The 16,997-nt window shown below is 39.5% G+C and overlaps 2 protein-coding genes across 6 annotated transcripts in view; one reads left to right on the top strand and one right to left on the bottom strand.

Annotated features, from left to right (window-relative positions):
- The window catches only part of MYH15 (myosin heavy chain 15), a 46,250-nt gene extending 41,413 nt beyond the window's left edge, over positions 1-4,837 (top strand). The window contains exons 39-43 of the mRNA XM_085239419.1: positions 1,094-1,264; positions 1,790-1,894; positions 2,801-2,896; positions 3,391-3,528; positions 4,692-4,837. Of these exons, the coding sequence (XP_085095545.1) occupies positions 1,094-1,264; positions 1,790-1,894; positions 2,801-2,896; positions 3,391-3,528; positions 4,692-4,709 (528 nt within the window). The 3' untranslated portion in view covers positions 4,710-4,837. The remainder of the gene's footprint in view (positions 1-1,093; positions 1,265-1,789; positions 1,895-2,800; positions 2,897-3,390; positions 3,529-4,691) is intronic.
- Positions 4,838-4,841: 4 nt separating this feature from the next.
- Positions 4,842-16,989, bottom strand: HHLA2 (HHLA2 member of B7 family). Of its 5 annotated transcripts, none has more exons than XM_085239453.1 (9): positions 16,714-16,989; positions 16,231-16,268; positions 15,336-15,405; positions 14,677-14,773; positions 13,360-13,680; positions 12,664-12,924; positions 10,547-10,837; positions 8,154-8,248; positions 4,842-6,231 (listed from the first exon to the last, which is right to left on the bottom strand). In XM_085239453.1, exons 4-9 carry the CDS (start codon positions 14,738-14,740, stop codon positions 6,205-6,207), a joined length of 1,059 nt encoding a protein of 352 aa, XP_085095579.1. In that variant the 5' UTR covers positions 14,741-14,773; positions 15,336-15,405; positions 16,231-16,268; positions 16,714-16,989; the 3' UTR covers positions 4,842-6,204. The 5 variants fall into 5 exon arrangements, with proteins under 5 accessions (XP_085095579.1, XP_085095566.1, XP_085095587.1 ...); XM_085239440.1 differs by having other exon boundaries at positions 4,842-6,226; XM_085239461.1 differs by lacking the exon at positions 8,154-8,248.
- Between the last annotated feature and the right edge of the window lie 8 nt (positions 16,990-16,997).

Here is a 16,997-nt window from a genome sequence, read left to right as displayed (position 1 = left end):
TGATCCTCAAAGTCTCAAGTCACATTAATTTCAGTTGGGTAAATTGTATACTTCTGTAGGCTAAACCAGTTCAGACTGATCTAGCACTAACTGGTTGACTGGTCTATGTTGAATTTGATATGAGAAACAAAATTACTGAGTCCAAAATGAGGTATCCCATAACTAGGTGTCTATTAGGAAAACATGAGGACAAAGATCCAAGAAGACAGAGTGCATTCTTTCTATCAGGAGGAGGGCATCATTTGGATGTCCTTCATTAGAGTATACTTTAATTTCCCACAGACCTGGAGAAATGCAGAGTTGGGCTGACATATCACATCATGGTGTGCATGAATGAAGCTATTCTTGTACCACAGCCTTCACTTCTCAGGAGGCAGTGCTATTACTGCCTGCCAGAGAGAAGACACTGATTGTCCTTGATTCAACTCCAGCCTGGACTGCAGCAATTGCTGGCTTCCAATGGCTGCTCAGTGATGGATACAAAATCTGTAAATGGCTCTTAGTAGCAGGGAAACATGTCAAATCAGAAAAGAGCTAATAGGCGTGCTTGTTACCAGCCTTGCAGAATGGCCAGGGACGATGACATAAGATGCTGAAACTGAGCTTCCTATTGCAGCACACTATGGAAACTGCTGTGCTGTTACAGCTGCTCAGGAAGCTCTCATCTATGACTGTTCAGGGAAATTTGCTTTCCAGTTGTTTTAATTTACTACCTACCAAGCCCTCCTAACTCCAATATTAGATTTTTTTAAATAAACTCTAGTTGAAATGTTTGTAGTAAGTTGTACAGATTACAGGTATTGTAAATGAGGACATTTAAACATAGCAAGGATTCTAAATCCAAACAAATAAACAAGTAAACAACAACAACAAAAAACCCACATTAAATCACAGCATTAGAATAGGAGGGGGGAAAAAAAAACATATTCTCTCTGTCCAGGGGATATGTGCAGACACAAAATATTCTTTGGAGCTCTGGGTATAGTGAATGATCCAAGTAGTGGATGATTCAAGACAGATCTTTTATCAGGTTTTTACTGAGGCACAATTCTGTGGCATAATAGAGGTGCTGTAAAGTTTGGTTGTTTTTCAGGCAGCAATGATGGCTGAGGAGCTTAAAAAGGAGCAGGATACTAGTGCTCACTTGGAGAGAATGAAGAAGAACATGGAGCAAACCATTAAAGATCTGCAGAAACGACTGGATGAAGCAGAACAAATTGCCCTGAAAGGCGGCAAGAAACAGATCCAGAAACTAGAATCCAGGGTAAGTTTGCAATCAAACTACAGTTCGTTATCCCCTGTCTTACAGAACTGGGACTGGGTAGATGGCCTAGGGCTGCCTGGTAAGTTTATAGAGGCTGATAACAGATGCTGTGAATGCTTTCCTCTGTTTCACAGAAAGCAGGTGAATAGTTCTCAGACACACATTTCCCTTTTATGATTCAGTTACAATGAACTGTTATAGCACAGCAGTTGGCCAACTTCCTCATTAAAAAAATAGTGACAAATTTTAAAAAGGAATGGCACAACATCTAAAACTGGGAAAGGCCTCTGCTTGCTTCATTTAAACATTTTTTTCTCTTGCCAAAATTTCTATCGAGCATCTGGTTCTGAGTGGGATCTTTGCTGGTTCACCTTAAATACACTTAAGTAGAATGGGAAGTAGAATGATCCATTTTTGAAATTCAGGTCTATTAAGATGTTGAGAAAATGAACAATTCTTGAACTGTGAAGTACATTGTCCACTGCATTATACATACAAGGGCAAGAGCTTTTTCTTTTTTTGCAGGTTCGTGAGCTGGAGAATGAACTTGAGAACGAACTCCGCCGCAACTCTGATGCCCAAAAGGGAGCCCGCAAGTTTGAGAGGCGCATAAAGGAGCTGACTTATCAGGTGACCATGGACTGCATAGCCACTAGATCCCAGTGAAGAATAAAGAAGGGCATTACCCAGAGCTTTCTGATTGCAAGAAGCTTTACGGATGGGAGGATGGGAAGAATATCTTTTTAGGGCTGCTATCATCTTGCCTGACTCATTGTAACTAATGGTACAAAGAATGCTATTGCTGGGATTTGGATGGTTTTAGCATGGTTATAAAACGGAGCAGGCTTAGATGATGATTCACACTGGCTAGAAGAAAGCCCACCTCTCTCTCAGCTGTGCTGATGTTGCTAAAGAGAGGATTCTGATGCATCATCAGGGGTAGGGCTGCGCAGTCCCAAAGCTCTGACACTTACCACAGGTTTACTAACAGCTGCTCATGCTGCTTGCCTTTCAAAAAAAAAGGGCAGAGCCTGAAGGTTGCTAAGAAGGTACAGGCACATAGAATTAACTGATCTGCCTGTTTATGGCCTGCAAAAACTTAAAATTGGTTCATTTTACCAGAAATGCCTTCAAAACAGATTTTACAATAATCAAATTACATATATTTTAGGCATGCCCATAGGCCTGTTTCACTGAATAACAACACACTCTCTAACAACAAGTGCTTCTCACCCCCAAGCAAGGAATTTTCTGTGCATGTATAGGTATGTATGATATAAATATATAAATACAGAGGAGGTATATATGATATAAATATATAAATACAGAGGCTACTTTTAGTCCCCAGCCTCCAAGATCTTACACATCTTCAATCAGTCTACAGAATCTATGTGCAGGTTTACCACACTATGACTTGTTCATACGTCAGACAGCATGTTTGCAAAATAATATACTTGCCAACTGTAATGACTGAACTGTGGAAAATGCTTTTGGCCTTTTTATAGTATTAACCCAATTACTGGTGTTTTGGTACAGTCAGAAGAAGATAAGAAGAATCTGGCCCGAATGCAGGATCTGATAGATAAGCTACAACTAAAAGTGAAAAGCTACAAACACCAAGCAGAGGAAGCTGTAAGTGACTATTTAGGCCTTTTTTCCCCAATTGTGTTATCCAATTACTATTTGTGTTTATATGAAGGCTGGACTTATAAATGTATTTATATATATAATATATAGCATTTGCACTGATTACTTTAGAAGAAATTATTCCATTTTATCTCAGGATTGGAGAGTAATTTGCAGGATGCAAAGGGAAGGGAAGAACAGGAAAGACTTTTTTTCCTGATACTCCCTCAGGAGGCATGTTAAGAGCCTTCCAGTTCACTTAAAATGAAGAGTGCTGCTGGAAACATCAAATCCTTTCTTTGTGGAGGAAAAAAAAAAAACACCCTAACCACAATAAATAAATAAAAAAAAATAAACCATCAACCCTCGGCCCTTCAAGAGTCAAGTGGGTCCCACAGGGCTGTTACATAGCCATGCTGAGCTCTTTTGTTATCCTTGAAGTGGAAAGCTTTTTTTCTTAGGAATTGGAGGAAATCGGCTCTGCTGTTTTCTCTCACTAGGAAGCACAAGCCAATCTGTACCTTTCGAAGTACAGAAAACAGCAACATGATCTGGATGATGCCGAAGAAAGGGCAGAAATAGCTGAATCTCAAGTTAACAAGCTGAGGAGCAAGTCAAGAGATATTGGCATGAAAAAGGTATGGTTTTACTCTATGGGGCAAATGTGACTGGTTGATACACAGTAGCCAGAATTTTCCAGACTGTTTTACATATGTGATATTAAAAAGCTCTGTTTCTCCCTCCCTTTAATGATGTAGATACCGATGTATGAAGTGGAGCTGGCGACTACTGCATTAGCAGAGTGCCAGATATTCTAACAATGCTCTTTCAAAAAAAAACCTGCATTGATTTCAAGAGCTGGATGAAAATATTAGGTGTTAGTCATGTGGTGTGATAAGTAATGAGAAATACATCGGTGGTATTTTGCACTTGAACAAAATGGTACTAAAGTAAGATTGGTGAAACTGAAAGGTGCTATTTGAAATCAAATCTCTGCCTGACTTTACCTGCCTGATAGCAACCAGGGAAAGGAAGGGCGGTGTAGCTACTTGTAGGAATGATAGAAGAGGAGCAGAGTCGTTGCTTTTATTTGCTTCATTTGCAAAGGTAACATAAACTCCCTACTTAACAACATGTAAATGTAATGGAGGTTAAGCTCCTAAGTCAAGTAAGAGAAAATAAATCTTTCTGTATTATTTAGCTGTTTTTGTCCCATTCCGTCCCATCGCTTCCTTCATTCCACAATTCTGTGGAAAGGAAATACTCCAATTTCTGCTTTTATAGTAGACTATTAAAGTCATCTTTAGCTGAAATAAACTACTGTAGATTCACTGTCTACAGCAGGGCTACATTAATACTAGATGAACATCTGGTCTTTTACACACTTACTTCCTTTAGGGAGAGAATGTCATAGGAAAGACTTTATTTATTAGCATTATTAGATTAGCATTAAAATTACCTTCCTCATACTGCTACCCCTGTTCCTGGAAACTCTAGGAAGTATGTGTGATTCAGAGTAAACAACATTGCATTGTGACATGTCTGCACAGAAATCATCTGCTCTCAAAGGATACAAACACTAGCATTGGGAGAAGAAGCCTATAGACTTAGCTGAAGTAAGACAGAAAAGATTCAATATCTATAGCATTTAGTGCTAATCTATTTCAGCTATAAGCTAGTAATGCAAATAAGGACAAGCATTAGTGAATAGAAGTTTTTGTCATTTACTTGAGAACTTAGCCTAAATCCCCTGCCATGCTTTGTTTTTCAACAGCTGTATACTTTCTCAATTGCGTTTCAGGTTCATGAAGAGGAGTAAGTGCAGTCCTGGCTCACAGATACAAGATGATGTTTCATACAATCAGGCATAACCAAAAGCAGATGCATTAAAACAAAACTAAAACAAGCACTTACAAAAATAAATATCAAGTGAAAACCAAAACACAATGTATAGCGTATTCCATTCATTTTTTTAATATAATTTCATTTTGTTGAGCCCCAGGGATCCAATAAAGGATAACATACTTCCACTAGCCCACTTCATTATATAAGAACAAATCCTAATTGGCAGATCTCTTGTGAAATCAAACTGAAGGGCAAATCCAGTCATGTTTTCCAGTCTCAGGCACAACCCTTAAAGTCACAATAACTCAGCTTCTAGCTGTCTTGTCTGCGGGTCAGGGGCTGTACCACTTTTTTTAGGACAGCAGAAGCTAAAATTCAGACCACCAGTTTAGAAGCTTCTCCTACAGTTGGTCAAAGGATTTCTGTTCTCTAGCTGCAAGACAGAATTGCCTGCATTAGAAATAGTGTGGCCAGCAGGAGCAGGGAGGTAATCATCCCTCTGTACTCAGCACTGGTGAAGCTGCACCACGAGTACTGTGTTTTGGGCCCCTCACTACAAGGAAGACATTGAGGCCTTGGAACATGTCCAGAGAAGGGCAATGAAACTTGTGAGGGATCTGGAGCACAAGTCTTCTGAGGAGTGGCTGAGGGAGCTGGGATTCTTGAGTTCAGAGGAGGCTCACAAAGAGACCTTCACCCTTCAACTTCCTGAAGGGAGGTTGTGATGAGGAGGGGTTTGGCCTCTTCTCCCAGGCAACAACTAGGACCCGAGGAAACGGCTACAAGTTGTGCCAGAGGAGATTTAGGTCCGACATAAGGAAAACTTTTTCTCTCAAAGAGTGGTCAGGCACTGTAATGACCTGCCCAGGGAGGTGGTGGAGTTGCTGTGTCTAGCAGTGTTCAAGAGGCATCTGGATGAGGAGCTACGAGATACGGTTTAGTGCTTGTGGTAGCAATGGTAATGGGAGGAGGGTTGGACTAGATGATCTTGTAGGTCCTTTCCAACCTTGTGATTGTATGATTGGCATCAGAAATGCTGTGGAGTGCCTATGGCTCATAAGTAGTGTTCTTTAGATCTCTTCCACTTTATATTTGGTATTAAAACATTCAGTAAAGTGCAAAGCAGTAAGTCCTCTCTTCCCCTTACAGTTAAAAATCTCAAAAAAAAAAACAAAAAAACAAAACCCAACCCTCAAAACTTGATTTTCTGTGAAATCTGTTGTCCTTTTAATACACTCAAATTTCAGTTTTTCATGCGGACTGCTCACATACAAATGTCAGTTGACTTGCACATGCTTTTTTCTGTCTGTCTACTTGCTTGTTTCTGCTGCTCTGGTAATTAGCCATGTATTTTTCTCCAAGTGTGACGCAGTAGAAAGGAACTTCTATGTTCTCCAAGCTCATTTTCAGCAACAATCACAGGAACCTCTGTTTGCAGTGAAAGGGTTTCTTTTAGTATGTCCAGGCACTCATATCACTGCATTTCTTCTGCTGCTCTGGTTAAAACAAAAACTTCTGTGAGAACTACTTATGTGTCTAATTAATCCCAACAAGACTTTCTTGTGATAGAGGTAAGTATTTTCCATTTTAAGACTAGGGTGAGCAAAATAAATACACGACAATGTAGAAGCATTCCTGTTTCTTCCCTCTAGTCCTCAATCAATGTCACCAGTGCTGTATTAACCCATATATTGTTCTGCTCACTCTGAGTGAAAGATCTCAACAAGTCCCAAGATAAATGGATAATGCTTATGCTCTTTGAACAAAACAGCTTCATCTGCAAAGTATGTTACCATCTGTATGGGAACTGCTGAATCACTGCCTGAACCTCTGATTGACCACCTGAGGCAAGCAATGACTCAGCCCTGGGAGCACAGGTGAAGGCAATTCCCCTGTGCTACCATAAGGAGTGGAGCCTGGCTGCACCTCTCCTAGACCCCATTTAAGAGCTGACTACCACTAGGGAAAGATCTCTTTTGGAGATCGCTCCTCTTGGAGTCCTCTCAGTGAGCCCAGGACAAGGGTAAGCTTTCCAACCATTCTCCTTTAGCATGATAACTTGTTTAGCCTAACTTTCCTGTATATTTCTTAATTATAACATCTGTATATTCACTGATTACACACCATCTCTAAAGCATATCAATGTTATTAAAACTGGCTAGCATCCAACAGAATCTCCACATGAGAGTAAAATAAAAAAAAATGACAAATTCATTCATTTTGTAAGGGCATATAGCAACAGATGAGGGGAAATGGCTCTGGGCTGGAAGGGGTGGACTTGAACTGGATGTCAGGAAGACATTCTTTGCTGTGAGGGTGGTGAGACACGGGAGTGAGTTGCTCAAAGAGGCTGTGGATGCCTCCTCCCTCAAGGTGTTAAGGATAGGGCTGGATGGGGCTTTGAGAGGCCTCATCTGGTGGAGGGTGTCCCTGCCTATAGTGGAGGGATTGAAACTGGATGATCTTGGAAGTCTATTTCACCTCGTTCTATGATTTTAGATTTGCTTTCTGATGTGCTCTTGTCATCTCAGTTTCTGTTGCATAACGAAGTTTGAGGCTGTGACAAAAGTCATAATGCCCAGAGAGTTCAAAGATGCATCTCTCCACAGATGGGACCATACTGTTACACAGGACAAGATTTACCATAAGAAATAAGGGCTATAGCTGTTCTGGTTGTTTGGTTGTGGTTTTTTTTTTTGGTTTTTGTTTTGTTTTGTTTTTTAAGCTGACCACAAAACGAAGAAGACAGAATACTATAAAACAGAGCCAGCCTTTTGCAGATACATAAGAATAAAAGGCATTGCAGAATCACAGAATTCTTTGAGTTGGAAGGGATGCTTCAAGGTGATCTATTTCAACACTGTTGCAATGAACAGGGGGGCAGTGAACACCTAAAGAGTAGACCAGGGTGCTCAGAACCCCACCCAGTCTTCAATGTCTCCAAGGCCAGGGCACCCATCACCCCTCTGGGCCTTCCATTGCCTCACCCACCTTATCATATCTAAAAAACAAACAAAAAAAAAAACCAACACTTCTTCCTTATATCCAATCAAAATCTTCCCTCTTTTAGTTTGAAACCATTTCTCCTTGTCTTATCACAACAGACTCTGCTAAAGTTACCAGGAAATATTTGTGAAGGATAATCTACTTTTTCATCTTTTCACAGAGCATGGGAGAGCAATCTGGTTAAGGAAAGGACATTTTAACATAATTACAACCAAAGTATTATAGCCTAGAGAGCTTTCAGGACACAGAAATGAAGACAATTTTCCTATGAAGAGATTTATCATTCTATCTTTTCAATCTTTTTTAGCATGATTTAACCCACAAAAAACGAAATTACATTTTGGTCAAACATTCAAGATCTAGATTTCAGTTTAATGTTTTCAAAAATAAATCCACTTGTGATTGTACATACCTTCTTACGGAGATAGTATATCATTGCAGTGACGGTGATAATGGTAATGATCACAATCACTGTCACTATCACTGCTGAGGTGTTACCTGCATGTTCTTTAAAAATACAAATTTCAAAATGTTAAACAAAAGCTTTTTATATTGCACGTTAATGTTCACTACTTTTCAGTAAGTATACCTGAAGTATGATTTTTCTTTTATTTATAATGTAAAACCCTTTAATTTAGTGGGAACATCTCAATTTCTTTTTAATGTCACTGATACAGCAGTCAAGTTACTTGACCCATGCAGTAAGTGAAGACTGTGAAGTGATACTTTAATGACTTGAGCATGAATAGCTAAGAGCACATAACTTTTCCTTAACTGTGCTGATAGAAAATCCAATGTTCTCATAAGTTACGATCTGATAACTTCTTAACTTCCTGGGGGTTAAATTTTGATGACCCTTGAAGTCCCTTCCAACCCAAGCCATTCTATGATTCTAATATCAGCCTGGTAAATGCTGCTTCCAGGTGCTCAATGTCATTAGCAGCACTACTGATTTCCAGTTTTCCAGTCCAAACCACAAATCTAATCATTTCTCATACAAAATCTTCGCAACTTTCACCTAAAATGTTTTCCAGCTTCCTGATGCAACCATGCAATCCAGATGCATACAAAAACAATAGATCCCCAAATGGGTGGTAACAATGGATTCCACAGGAGACAGAAGTCCATCTAAGCAGAATTGTTCTATGCAGCATGAGCGTTTCCTTACTTCAGCTCCTTTCAACAATAAGAGAACACTCAAATTTGGGGGACTTGATCTTCTACATGTGGTTCTAACTTCACTACTTCTGCTCTGTCTTGTCCAGGAAAAAAAACACCTGAGAAATTCTACACTTAGCTCTAAACTGTGGGCATTCAGCATACGGTTTAAGTGAGAATATCCATAGCAGAGCACTCACAGCTATCCTGAGACCACTATCTGTCCTACTAAGTTAGATCATTCCCTTATCTGCTTACTCTGTGTTTTCAGCCCGTGCTGACACAAAAATGCTCATCGACTTGGTAAATGTCTTTCTTCTTCTGTATAATGTATTCCTGGCCCAGAATTAGTAAAACATGAGCAGCACAGTAGTTTAGCTGCTAAATGAGGAGATTGGTGTTTCTGTGGCTACTGTGAGATCCATCTGCAGAGTAGCCAGATAAAAAGCAGCTGAAGAGGATAATCAAGGTCATACTTGCATTGGAAAGGTGTGTGTATATCTTTCCTGTAAATGTACAGGGAGACTAACATAGTTGTGCATGTATGTTAGGAGCATCAGTCATATATGTAACACCTTGGAGCTGTCCTATACTTCCCCACTTCAGAAGCACACTATCAGATTTACAGGATAAGGAAAATCATGCTGGAATTTGAGCTTCAAGGAGTTATGTTTGCCTGACTCAAAATTTTTACTTAAACTAAGAAATCTCCTGCATATCGTATATAGTCAATGTCATTTAAAGCATAATTTTCAGTTGTAAATTAAGCTAAGGGGGGAAGACAAATATATGCAGTTACTATAACTTAGTCAATTCCCTTTATGCTACATTGCCTCTTTTTCACACCCCATCTATTTCTGTCAAGTTCTTTTCTTAAAAAACTGAATGAGGTGCCTATATAAGCTTTCTCAGTCTTTCAGGTGATTGCATTTAATTGATTGATGCTATGTGCTGGTTTTTTTCCCCTTTTTTGAACTGAGATTTAAGGAGGCACCATCCCAAACAGCACACTACTTTTGAAAAACATCTGTAATTTGTTTGCACTACAATATTGGAAAGCTGGAGTCAACTTTTAACCTCAAGAGTTCTCAGTGGATAAAAGAGTTAATCAGTAAGTGTACTTGAAGCCAGAGACAACAAAATAACTGTAACTAAGACTTCACAGCTGGAAGTTTACTACAGTTAATAAAAACAAAGGCATGCAGAAATACATATGTATTTCCAAGTCTTAGAAAGGTCTACTGTGTAGAATTAAACCTTTGACAATAACAACCATGTTGTTCTTCTCAACAAGGTTTCTTCTGCAGAAAAAAAAACATACCACATCTGTGGGCTTGCCTTAATCTCCTTCCTACTGCTAAAAGGCTTTATTTGCTATTGACACAGCACTTAGTACACAATTCTGTCAGTTTCTTTATGCTCTTGACTGCACAGCCCTCTGTGCATAGAATGAGAAAAAAAAAAAACACAGATCCTTAAACAGATATATCTTAATGTTTTTCACCTAGGACAGTAATAATGCATTGGCTCTTCCTCTAGCCATTACGTATTATAAAACGTTATTTTATAGAATTCTAATTGATGGTTTGGTTCTGATCTCTCATCATTTGTCTCCCTCCCTCTGGTATGGAAAGAGCAATAACTTACCAACTTGTAACACTGTCACACTAAGTCTTGTGTAGTGAGGTGTCGAAATATTGCACACGTAGTCTCCGCTGTCATCCACATTAAGATCACTAATGCTGAGTGAAAAGCTTTTTTGGTTAATTTGAACTCTAGGCTGGTCAGTGTGAAATGTACCATTGAAGGAGGCCAGGACTGAGATAGCTGCATTTTTGTTTAGTTTCCAGACAACAGTGAGATCTTCAGCATGTAAAGTGTTATTGCTGTATTCACAAGAAATGGTAGTGCTGCTTCCTTCAGCTTTTGAAAGTTGGTCTGAAATAGATAATTACAAAAAGCCCTCTATAATTACTTTAGAAAATGTTATGAAGGTTAGTTAGAGGAAGGTAATTAGAGGAGAAAAAAAATCCACAGTGGACAAAAGTTAAAACTTGTTTCAGTACCTTGATACTACAGTCACACACCATAGTATGCTTCTGAAAGTGTACTTTAAAATCTTCAGATGCTATCATATAACTATTGGAAAAAAAAAAAAACTCCCAAATAACATATTTCTCCCTTAAAGTGCAGGACCCTGAAGGACTCCTTAATAGAAGGGATTTGATCCGGTCTAGGTGCAATCTAAAGCAATATGAAATACTAGATATTGGGAGTAACTGAATAAACAGAGGTGTGCAGCTGAAATTATTAAGAGAGGAAAAAAAAAAAACAAACAACCACCTATAGCCATATATACAATACAATGCTATTGTATAAAGAACAGGAAAGAAATATATTCCCAAAATGCTCCAGTGAGATGGCAAACATGCAATGAAAGTCAAACAAAGGTGTAATTAAATGCAGCTTTTTCACTTGTGGATTGGAAAGACAGATTAACAAGACATTTATGATGTGCTTGTTATCTGCTATGGTATCATACTTGAAACCTTCCATACTCATATATTACTGTACGTAAATTAAAAACATCACTCTTCCTCTGAAGCAAATGCAGTGGATTAGGAGCTGAGAGTGATTAGGTTCTGGGTGTGCTTTAGGAAGCAATCAGGGCAATGGAGGCAGTCATGAATATATCTGACAAGGAGCTCTTACAGTGCTCTTGATCCAATTAAAAGTATTTCCTAAGAAACACGAGAGGTTGCAAAGGTACCAGTTACTGAAAATACAGAGAATGCTTAGGACTGCAGGAGTAGGACAAAATGGAGACTTTTTCTTATCCCTCTTTTTCCTTCAGTAATAATTTGTCTGAATGTAAACAGTGCTTGTGGCTCTTCACATCCATGCACATTCAACACTGCACCTTAAGTGCATACCTAAGTATACACTTTAAGAGAAGTGCAAAGAGGAGATCAAACAGTACTGAAAGTATTCTGCAAAAATGTGGAGAATGAACTAAGAAACAAGCATAAAGAGCAGCAAACTCCGTCATGTAACCTTTGGGCTCACTAAGGCTTGCAAATATTTTATCTGAATTCTTTTTTTTTTTTTTGACAAAGCATAAAGTTTGATTATGATGCACCCCTTGAAATGCAAAAATGATGAAGACAACGTGTTGAGAGTAAGGTTACCTTATGGAAGTGCAAGCTATCCACTCTTGTCCCTACTTGTAATTTTAACCAATGCGTTTCAAAGCAGCTGATGCGACTTCTTTCACTACTCCATATCTCTGCTGGTCCAAAGTAGACTGGATTTAATTTGGCTCAGCACCCACTTTTATAGAATCATGGAACAGTTTGGGTTGGACAGGATTTTTAAGATAGTTCTAACCTCCCTGCTATAGGCAGGGACACCTCTCTAGAACAGGTTGCTCAAAGCCCCATCCAGCCTGGCCTTGAATGCTGCAAGGGAAGGGGGCATCCACAGTCTTGCTGGGCAGCCTGTTCCAGTGTCTCACCACCCTCACAGTAAAGAGTTTCTTTCTAATATCTAGTATAAGTCTACCCACTTCCAGTTTAAAACCATTTACCGTTGTCCTACCTGCCATTATAAAAATTCTCTCCCCAGCTTGTCTGTGGGTCTCCTAGAGTTATTCCAGGCTGCTATAAGATTTCCTCAGAGAATTCTCCAGTCTGAAGAACCCCAGCAATGTGACAACCAATAATTACAATATGATGTAGGAAGAGGCTTTATCCCTTTATCTTTACCTTGCATGCTCCACTTAGCAGTCCAGTTTTCATGGAAGAGATTAATATGACAGTAGTAAGTATCAGATGTGTTTATAATATTCTGGTCACTTCTAACAGAAGAGAGAACTCCATTCCTGGTTTCCTCCCGACCTGTTTCTGGGATGTATGTATTGCCTCGTACCCAAGTTATATTTGGTGTCAAATAAGTATGAAAGGCATAGCAATTCAGCATCCTTGCTGTGTCTGTCTTTTGGTATTCCAGTACATAAATAGAGAGAACTGTAGATCAGAAAAAAAAAAAAAAGTAGACCTATTAATTTTAAAATCCTTTTTAACTTGAAGTAGTTGGGCCTTTTAAATAACATTGAGAAGAATGATTAGAATAAAGAACAAAATTTAGTATACGTGATTTCAAAGGAAAGCATAGCCTTATTATTGCCATTACTGTTCTAAGAAGACACGGTATGTTTTAAGACTCAAGTGTACTAATTACTCTTTCAAAATCACTGCGCAGTAGATTCTGAGAACCAATGCCACACTGTAATTTTTTAACTTGTAACATTTTACCAGAGGAAAAGAGAACACTAGAAGGCCCAAAATGTGCTCTGCTAGTGTTAAAGGATTTCAATTCCACATGGGAAATAATGCCAGTGAAATCTGTTAGTCAGTCAATTTCTACTCACACAGTCCAAGCACTTCTGTTAATTTACCAACCTTGCACCTGCAGCACGACATCCACTTCTGTTTTAGCTTTCTCTGTTCCCACATAGCAATGATAAAGGCCCTCATCAGTCAAGGCCACATTACTAAGTTTCAAGGAGGCATTTCCATGACCAATGTTCTGATGAAAAAGGTGTGTTCTGTTCCTGTAATCTGGGTCTTGGCCTTCTAGCTGGTCCTTCTGCTCATAGTAGCTGTGCACATTCTTGTTCTCTTTTTTCCAGTAAATTACTTCATCGTTCCCAGGTGAAAAAGGACAAGGAAGGATGACATCCTTAGAAAACAGCCCCGTTACAGTTTCTTGTTCTCTAGAACCTAAAGCATATAAGAACAAATGAGTAAGTTACATTAAATCTAGCCCTTAAGTACCATAAGTATTTTCTGTACCTCCTTATCCCTGACAGAAAACTTCTCTGGTTCCAGTAGGTAGAACGCTCCTATTATGTTTTTTAACAGCACGCTCTTTCAAAGATTTTCTGTAGTGTAGATCCCTGGGATAGCAACTGAGAAACAGCCACACTGTGCTTCATTTCATTCAGTGTAATTGATATTATAATGTAGGGATGTGGTCTTTGAACTTGTCATCAGTTTAAAGTGGGCAACCTGACTAAATACCTATGTATTCACATTAGGTATGGTACACCCCCATCCTAGCACTGCAGTTTCCAGTACATCTCCAAAAACACCACCTTTGACATCAAATTCCACTAAGGGAGTTCCCCGCCTCAAGCTGCAGCTTGTTACTCAAATTTCAAACAGGTAGGTTACAGTGACTTGGGTGATGCTCACAGTGCCAAGCAGTTCTACTGACAAAAGAATGCAACTGTGTGACTGTCAGGAAGGACAGAACTTTTTGAAAAGGATATGTCACCCCAAAATGGTGTCAGGGAATGATGTCCCGGCTCCTGGAGGTAATTAAGGTGCATTGCTCTAAATTAACTTACACAAAGAGTATCTGGTTGCTATTGATGTTTAATTAATGATGCCCTCTCCACAGAGACGGCAACTCCGGCAGAGCAATCTGCATGACCTTTCCCCAACCACCTCAGTACAAAGTTTAATGTACATGGAACCATTTTCAGTACTGACAACCACTGCCTGCTGAAAGGTCACCAGCCATCACATGACAGAAATGCAGGAGGGTAATAGTCTGTGTGCTCAAAGGCCAAGGCCACAATCTTCCATTCTTCTTCAGCTTAGGAGCGGATTACTCCTCCTTAACCATTAACAGTGTTTGAATTAATTCCTCAGGTGAAAAATTAGTAACAGTTGTGATTCTTATTTTTCATAAACAAAAGAACTACAACCTACCCCAAAATGTAGCACAAATGGAAAGTAAATGGAGAAGAAGAGATGGTATTTTCTGTCCCCTCATGTCTTCTTCGGTTCATAGTAGATTCATTTCAAACTGACAAGAAGAAAGGAAGGGAAAAAAAAAACAAACAAAACTGTTTCAATGCAGGTAAAACTCTCCAGCTGTATTGTTTTCTTTGTACAGTTTATCAACTAATCAAATCTGTCTGCAATAGTTTTTGACACGTTTCTTGGCATTGACGTTACTAAGTATGCTATACATTTTATAAACGTCTAGGCCCTCTTACTACCATGCAATCTATTTTCAGTCTGTTCTTCAGGTGTTAACACTTGGTGCTTATCTTCAAAATGAATGAATAGAACACAGAGAAAAAACGGCCAAGTGCATTTTTCAAAAGGATGCATTGTCAAACCAGTTTTTCCATTTTCTGAAACAGACTCCTGATTACTGCAGAATTTGTTTTTCTGAAGTGGGGAGTTTGCCTGAACGTCCAAATACTGCAGGTATAAAGAATCTTCAAGTAATGCCCTTCTGATCAAGTGAACTTCTACAAATATGCATATGGAAATCTGGGGTAGGAACACAGAAGAAGATGAGGCTCTCCCATCAGCTTTTCAGGTTCATCAGTCAAATTACAATGAATGAGGAAACTCACCTGCAGAATGACACAAGAAGAACTTTCCTGTAACTGACAGACCACGCTCTTCCTTCATCCAGGTGTATTACTTCAAAATATAGCAAAACATGGAAAAGAAATTATCTCATGACTCATATAGCTCTCAACTCAAGAGCCTAAAGGGCTTCCCCTTCTTCTTTGTCCCTCCTGAAAGGAGACCTACACGTACTCTTCCTAATTTAAGACAGGGCACAGGTTTGGCTCGCTAGTCAGTTCTTCTATCCCAGACCAATACTGACAAATAGTTTTGACTGGTGTGTGCGATTGTATTTGTGATGCATGTGAATCTTACATCCCAAGGATTTTTGTATGTTGCTTCTTCCACAAAGCTAGAGTGATTTTATGTATTATTGTGTTTTGTGGAGGGAGCCAGAGGGACACCAAATTCTTAAGCCTGAAGTAGAGATTATGCAAGAGTAAAGCAACCTCAACGTATTAATTTTTTGTACCATTAGCTACACTGAGTAGCAGCAATTTCCAATGCAAGGAGAAAACAAGTTAGACACTAGAGGCACGTGCTTTATCATCTTGTTGGAATTTTTTCCATTTTATTTTTTTTCCAGTTTATCTGCACCCTTTGCAAAGGGTTTACTGAGCATACTTACTTCTTACCCATTTGTGGAGCAACCACGCATATTGCAACATTCTCTCGCCTCGTAAAGCAAAAGTTATTAGTTCTTACTAAAAGGACTGTTTCTTTGCTTTTTAAGGTAACTTCCATATTGGCACATTCCAAGCACATGCAAGCTCAAGAAAGTTAAAAAAGTCTGAGTACGTGGCTTTTTACTAAAGAGGAATGACATGCACAAAGAAATCTGTATCAGCAGTAACCACAGAACGGCTTGGAGCAAGAGGGAACATAAAGATAACCTACCATGCATGTCCAACCTTCTGGCTTGCAGGAACAAGTTCCTGTAGAGGAAAATAAGATTACTATAACAATATATTAAACAGTATTAATGCTCTACTGTCCTCCAATGGAACACACCTTAAATGCCAGCTCTATGCCAACTCCACACTAACCAAATGCAGACTGCAAACACAACTTCAGTCGGTGAGAAATACTCCTGAAGGAAGAAGGCACCTTTGTACCACACACAGCATTTCACAGAATCACACAATGGCCAGGATTGGAAGGGACCTCAAGGATCATGAATCTCCAAACCCCCCTGCCACATGCAGGGCTGCCAACCTCCCCATTTAATACTAATACTAATTTCCTTAAGAAGCAGACCTGAAACGCTCCATTTTACCTCACGTAACCAACTGCCCCTAAACCCCAATTCATACCCTTTAATGCCAAAGAGTTTGGGGGGTTTTTGGGGGGAGGGATTTTTTTTTATTATTTTTTTTTTACCTCTTCTGAGTTCACGAACAGCCAGAGCTCCCAGAGCACAGCTCACCGTTGTGGTTCTGGACGGTGATTCTCGGAGGCAGGGCGTGTACGTACGTGCAACTTAAAGGAGTTACACAGCTTTTCTTGGGACGGTGCACCCTCCCTTTCCCAATCGCTTTCATAGCCACGCCTACACTGTGTACATGTACTCTGCCCCGCTGTCCAGCTTGGGTCAGTGCTGCGTCCGCCTCTCGGCCTGCCTGTAATCCTTCGCTCAGTTGAAAAACAGCTGACTGAAAAACAGT

The sequence above is a fragment of the Meleagris gallopavo genome, chromosome 1 (assembly GCF_905368555.1).
Source record: "Meleagris gallopavo chromosome 1, MGAL_WU_HG_1.1, whole genome shotgun sequence".
Classification (NCBI taxonomy): domain Eukaryota; kingdom Metazoa; phylum Chordata; class Aves; order Galliformes; family Phasianidae; genus Meleagris; species Meleagris gallopavo.
Note: the sequence above shows the minus strand (reverse complement) of the source record. Positions and strands in the feature narration are given on the sequence as shown.

Bases quoted from the DNA above. Each gene is read 5' to 3' on its own strand.
- HHLA2 (XM_085239440.1), bottom strand. From the start codon at position 14,740: ATGAGGGGACAGAAAATACCATCTCTTCTTCTCCATTTACTTTCCATT. The intron at 13,681-14,676 runs GTAGGTTGTAGT...TATATGCTTTAG, and splicing joins CATTTGTGCTACATTTTGGG to GTTCTAGAGAACAAGAAACT. The intron at 12,925-13,359 runs GTTGGTAAATTA...TCTGATCTACAG, and splicing joins TGTCGTGCTGCAGGTGCAAG to TTCTCTCTATTTATGTACTG.